The following is a 6,527-nucleotide window of genomic DNA, read 5'->3' as shown; positions in this document are numbered from 1 at the left end:
TGCCTAACAAAAACACTAAGAAAAAGTGTATGCCAAGACAGACACTCATGAAGTCCAAATGTATGGAAATTAGCCATGAGTTCTTGAGCTTTGTTGAAGGATTTGATTTTGTTCTTATATCACACCTTATCTTATCATGTGATAACCTAACATAAGTCTTAAATCAACCTTTCATTTGCTAGACAGTGTACAAAAATAAAAACAATTACATTTTTTTAATCAGCTAAAATTTATTCACGTCGAGTTGTACAAAAAACCGTACCCCTCGCGGATAAAAACAATAAACGCGGGACATACAAAAGGTGCCGCATATATACGGAACACCTGCACACCACAGTGCCCAAGAAAAAGGCCTAGTACAATTGACCCAAATAAAATTCTGATGCTAAAATATGCATCCAAGGAAAAAGAAAGCAATGTTACTATCAGCCATATAAATGCCATACTAACAGAACCTTTCTAAGCCTAGCTGCGCATACAGAAGCCTCAAAATCACCCTCATGAGACAATGAATCAGTGCATCAGACCCCAGACCAGCAACTAATCACGCCTAACAGCCACCTGCACGCAGTGAGGATCATCCACGAAAATAGCAACAACAATCAAAATTTGAATGAGCATTTTAAGGCATACAATTAAAATAATAAAAATTGAACCATATCAACAACCGAAGCTCTACTCTATAAATCAGTTTAAAATTGTCATTGAAATGTTTCAATTACAAAGGTTGGTATTAGCACACATGTCCATGTGTTTGAAACTTAAAAGACACAATTTTTCTATCTACACTCTTAAAGAAGAAAAACACATGATTAGAGGCGCACTTTAAAATAGTTAGTAAAACATGATAATTGAGGTAAAGGGAAATTAACTCATAAAACAAATTCAAATCAATTCAGGTTTAATATGCACTTACATGATTGGAACAATTTCTGGTTGCACAAAAAAAATACCAGATGAAAATGCTTTTATGTTAATGAACAACAACAATTATAAATCTTAAGATACTTAATTAATTAAAACTTAAGATATTGAATTAGAGAGGTGTGAATCTTACCATCAGTAAAATAAACTCTACCATTCTTCTTCTCCACTTTCACCTCAAACTTGGAAATATTTCTGAACTACCCATGTGCGTCCTCGACTTCATCAAGTCACTTTTCACGGCCTTGCACACAACAACGGATGAATTAACTGGCATCCATAATCACACGTGTAGTAGGAATTTCAGGATCAGTTTAATTAGTAATGAAACAACACAACAACAAAAAACAAATATGACAGAAAAAGTGGCATATAATTAACTAAACAGTTATACGCGTAAATCACGTAATAAGGATGCATTTGCCGAAGTAAAAAGAGCCTGCAACTTGTACAAAGATGTATAAAAATGCAATACTACATTCGAGCATGCTCGACAAAAACTACTATGCAATATGAAAAATGCCACCCAGCATATAAGCCTTCTGAAAGGAGTACAAACTATCGCATCACTATGCTGATGCAAATGCTACCTGTAAGCCATGTATCTGCTAAACCATCAAGAAGTGAAAGAATTTACTAAGGAAAATAGTGCAGTACTTGAGTATTTTAATTTCGCAAATTTAATAGACTGCTTTTGCTAAATAATGATTGACATGCATCTCCTTTGCATTGCAGCTTGTGTTAGAGATCACTTAATACCCACCAAATCATCAAATACATTCAATTTGCAGGAGTTAAAACATTGGAACATATTAAATCCTCATAAAAAGCATATATTGAGCATTGTCAACTGACTAAAATTTCTTGGACTCTCACCTTAAATGATGGGGCAGATAAGACCAAGACTATGACCAATGCAAAATCATAAAGAATGCATTTACAAAAAATAAATTGAAATGAATCCTGAACACCCCAGAGTTGTTTCTTCAAAAAATTCAAAACTTTGACAAAATCAAATAAAAACTTAAACTAAAAAAAGAAATTGGTTTCTTACATAGTGTCAAGGTCAAAAGCCTTTTTTCTCTGATTCTACCTGCACCTGCACAACAACCAGGAAGAACAAAAACCAAAAATAAAATACAAAAAACCCTAAAATTAGAAATGGTGAAAGGAAGAAGAAATCAAACCTATGACAATTACCATAAGAGAAAGTAGCGACTGACAGACGCCATCAAAGAGGCATTCAGTTTCGCTTGAAACGAATCATACACAGAAAAATGGAGAAGTTACAGGATGAGAGGCGATTGTGACAAAGAGGAGATGTGGGAAAGGTGTGCCTGATTTCGTTGATGTAGAGTGAGAGAAGAAGGGATTCATGGAGAGAGAGAGAGAGAGAGGCGAAGAGAGAATCTGGGGGAATGGATGTAGTGATGTTCAGTTTCCCGAGAGGTGAAGAATTTGAACCAAAAAAGTTACATGAAAGGTCATGTAAACAACGGCTGGGACTTAATGGGTGGTTGGCAGATTAGCTTAGCATTTAATACCTGATTAGGAGGGAAAGATGGGAGATATTAGGGCTAAGCTGCCAGCACATCAAGTTAGGCGTTTATAATAAAGGATTAATATTATCTTAGGGTGTGTTTGTTTAAAGTTTACCAAATTTATTTCTAGGAATAACATTCCTTGGAATATAAAGATGAGAATTTTATTTTAAGGTATTTAGACAAAATATGTTTGGTTAACTTTATAATATTTCAAGGAACCTTAAAAATAGAGATTATAATAGGTAATTCCACATAATTTTATTCTCAACTTCATGGGAACTTTATTCCCACCCTTTTCTTTGGGAAAACTTTTCTATTCTCAGGAACATTTTATACCCGGGAATAAAATTTAGTAAACTTGTAACAAACATAGGCATATGTATTTTTATGATTTTATTCCCAAGAATCTACAAATATAACTTGAAACAAACACACCCTTAGTAATTGTATAATTTTCTTAAGTTATTTGTTTTGAAGTTTTAGTTTAATTGACAAAATTATTGAAATTGAATTGTTAGGTTGAATGTCGTGATTGTGATTTGAAATCGGGCCCCTCTTATATGCAGCCCATATGCAGGACGAATCCATCATATGGCTCAATGTGGCAATAGCCACATAAAAAAAGTTAATAATTTTATAGGGGATATGTCACAAATTTGCATCATTAATATATATATATAGTATTATAAACCAAAGATACAATTAGAAGATAATCATAAATATATATTTATATTAAAATTTTGTTTTACATTATAATTACTAGCATTCAATAAGGTACTCTGTTCCCGCTTTTTTATTTGTTGGGGAGTCTGATGTCTAGAACCACTAAAAAACTTAGACATCACATCTTCACCCAAAACTTTAAGGCAATTTGGGATGACAATGGGTACCCAATAGGTAGGTACTATAGTACCCATCCCCATACCCGCATTTGTAAAAAATACCCGTATCAGAGCCCGTACCCTCGTGGACAACAACTAATTAACAACCCATCTTCCTTATGATGTCTTCAAATTACCACCTATATAGAGTCTATCAACAAAAGGAAAAGTATATCATTACCACCATAAGTTAGTAGACAGGAAAAAAAATCAAGTAAAGACATAGGTTTTGCTGATTGTAAAGTCACCACTTAATTTTCTGCTTGGGATGGGTGCGAAGATGGAAGAGGATGATTTTTTTATAAAGTGGAACAAGATGTGGAATTATTACAAAGGGATAGAGACCCAATTATTTAAAGTAAAGATTATGAGCTTAATTCGCTAATTGTAGAGGCATGTAGGAGTTTAATTCACCAAATCAAAACCACAAATTCTAATAATTCTTCCGGATTGACTCGTTATTGTTGATTTGTATTAATAATAATAAAATAATTCTTCCAGATTCTAGTTACACTTACTATTGATGTTATGTTATTGTTTCTTTGCAACTCTAAAGCCAAATTTGGACAAACAGTGGAAGATGTTCTTCATCAACAGAAAGATGTTTATAGTTTTAACGGGGCTAACTAACGGGACAAACAGTGGCTAACTAATGGAGATGAGTATCCATTTTAATAGACTTGAAGGGAGGTTAGTGTCTAATAAAAAATTAGAGGGGATGTTCATGTTGTTTAGAGAAACCTCAGGGGAAGTCAATGTAATTTTCCCGTAATAAAATATATATGTCCAAACTCGTGTATATTATTCCTTCGTAAGTACAATACAACACAAGATTAACCATTTTATTATATTTAAAACTACACTTCACACATGAAGTTTTATTTATTGTGATACATAGTAGAACAAGTGCCCACTCTTCAGCTAAATTTCTTGCTTAGTTATGAGGTTCAGTATCAGTATTAGCATCACTGTGTTCTTTAGGCCAACCACCACCCCAGCCACCATAACCACCACCCCAGCCGCCACGCCATGGACCTCCCCAACCATAGCCACCACGCCATGGACCGCCGTAACCCCAACCATAGCCGCCACGCCATGGACCACCGTAACCCCAACCTCCATAACCCCATTTGCTTTCATCTACCCCATTTGCTTTATCTACAACAAAAAATAAAAATAATAAAATAAATACATTATACAAAATATGTACTACTATCTTCATATCGTGACTAGGTCAATATATCATTGATTTAAAAGTGTAAATAACAATAAATACACTTCCCCTTAGAAAAAACAATAAAAAAAAAAAAGCTTGCCACAATGGCTAATAATAAAACGTAAAAATATTCTTAAAATAAAGGATGAATTTCTTAATTTAGGGAATTAACCCTATGTAAGGGCTTGGCTAGACTTGGGAATTAACCCGTATAAAGGCTTGATTAAACTTGGTAAAATTCTAGTTTTTTTTTTTTTTTTTTTGGTCAAGGTAAAATTCTAGTTTTATTAAAATTTAACAAAAATATTGAACCCACTTTTTAAACCATGTTCATATTAGACGCCCCAAAATTATATGTTAACATGAATAAATTCTATTGAAATTTGATCAAATTCTTAAACTACCATCTAGTGGTCATACAAATAAAAAACTAAAATCAAGTGGAACAACCAAGTTTTTTAATGAAAATTAAATTTGAAAAGGAAAATACAATGGATAATTCACCTAAGCACAAGGAAAAAGTGGCACAACTAATTAAAACTCGAAAATAAAATATTACCATCTTTTTTATCAGATTTCTCAGCAGAGATGAGAAGGATGGAAGCCAGCAACATTGTTAGAAAAAGTAACCCTTTGGAATTCATTTTCTTATAGCTTATTGAGAAACTATTGTATTGATCGATGAAAATGAAGTGTCTGAAAGTTATGTATTTATAGGCAAGATGAGGAAGAAATAGTACAAAAAACATTAAATTCCTTCGTTGACATTAAAATTTATAATTTCATTCTTATCTTTCTCCTTTATTTGACCTTAGTGATCATTCTCGAGTGACTATTATTAGTAAGTGGATGTCATTTATAACAATATTGTTAATATTCAGATTGCAATACTAATTAGAAATAAAATAAGGTCATATTTTACATGATCTTGAATTCTTGATTGGTAGCATTCGAATTGAGAAGGATGATGATGACGACTTCTCATATGCATGTTTTCAAGTAATATAATGACAAGAATTTTAATTAACCTTCGGTGCACGATTGCTTACATGAAACTCAGGGAATTGTAATTATCATCTCAAAGGTGAAAGGTATCAGTCTCGTTTAACTTTTGGTGTAATTTTTGCAGCATGATTTAGGTAAAGAAGAAAGATGTTGGGTTCCAAGGAGTCGGGGGAACCCTTGTATTTGGGTCAAAGTAACAACACAGACTCTTGTTCACATTGGATCACGAGGAGAACCTAGGAATTACCTGCATTCCGTCCAAATGTGCGACGACGGGCGATGAAATTTCATCCCCAAAATATTGCGACAAACATATTTTTTCCAAAATTACGTCCCAAATTTCAATTAGGACGAAAATTTACACTACGGTACGACGGAAATTTCCGACCCAAATCAATTTTTTTCTTGTGGTGGGCCTCCCCTCAAATTATTTACTACTGCTTCAGAGTGGAAACAAAGCTCCACAACCCGAAACCCTTTCAACCGAGCCAACTGTAACCCTCGAACACCCCCCATAATTCAGCAACAAATGTATTACGCGCACCAAAAGACTTAGCAAAACCAGATATCGAATTGCTCTTTGTGGTTTTATAGTCTGTGCTTTTTAATCATGAAAAGGATAACTTGTTTATTTATAAAAAAGAAACATAAATTCAAATTGGATTTATGTCGATTGGTGTAGAATTTCATTAAGTTGTTTGGAATCTATTTAATGTAAACAAGGATCTTTGATGTATTATGACGGAGTATCCGTTGTACTTCCTCGTGTTAAGAAATTTGCGTTTATAGTAAATAGGTAATGCACAATAATGTTGTGTTCTCAATTTTGAATTCAGAATAATATGTTAGGACTAGAATATCATTGCACCCTCATATATTACTAACCTAAAAATACATGTGCAACTATTTAAGAAATACATGTGCACAATAAGTGTTTTTTTTTTTTTTTTTTTTTTT

General features: G+C 33.3%; 1 protein-coding gene and 1 long non-coding RNA gene across 3 annotated transcripts; both read right to left on the bottom strand.

Annotated features, from left to right (window-relative positions):
• Positions 1–210: 210 nt before the first annotated feature.
• LOC146953426 (uncharacterized) lies at positions 211–2,633 on the bottom strand. Of its 2 annotated transcripts, none has more exons than XR_015027995.1 (4): positions 2,125–2,633; positions 1,979–2,023; positions 1,058–1,194; positions 211–561 (listed from the first exon to the last, which is right to left on the bottom strand). It is a non-coding gene; the product is annotated as an uncharacterized LOC146953426 (long non-coding RNA). The 2 variants fall into 2 exon arrangements; XR_015027993.1 differs by having other exon boundaries at positions 1,058–1,168.
• Positions 2,634–4,130: 1,497 nt separating this feature from the next.
• LOC146953425 (uncharacterized) lies at positions 4,131–5,283 on the bottom strand. The gene is made up of 2 exons (XM_085709731.1): positions 5,125–5,283; positions 4,131–4,507 (listed from the first exon to the last, which is right to left on the bottom strand). The coding sequence occupies exons 1-2, from the start codon at positions 5,207–5,209 to the stop codon at positions 4,284–4,286; spliced, it is 309 nt and encodes a 102-aa protein (XP_085565857.1). The 5' UTR covers positions 5,210–5,283; the 3' UTR covers positions 4,131–4,283.
• Between the last annotated feature and the right edge of the window lie 1,244 nt (positions 5,284–6,527).

This window comes from Medicago sativa, chromosome 1 (assembly GCF_051527215.1).
Source record: "Medicago sativa cultivar Bolivia chromosome 1, Bolivia_mono, whole genome shotgun sequence".
Lineage (NCBI taxonomy): Eukaryota > Viridiplantae > Streptophyta > Magnoliopsida > Fabales > Fabaceae > Medicago > Medicago sativa.
The sequence above is the reverse complement of the archived record's forward strand: the minus strand, read 5'-3'. Positions and strand labels throughout refer to the sequence as shown.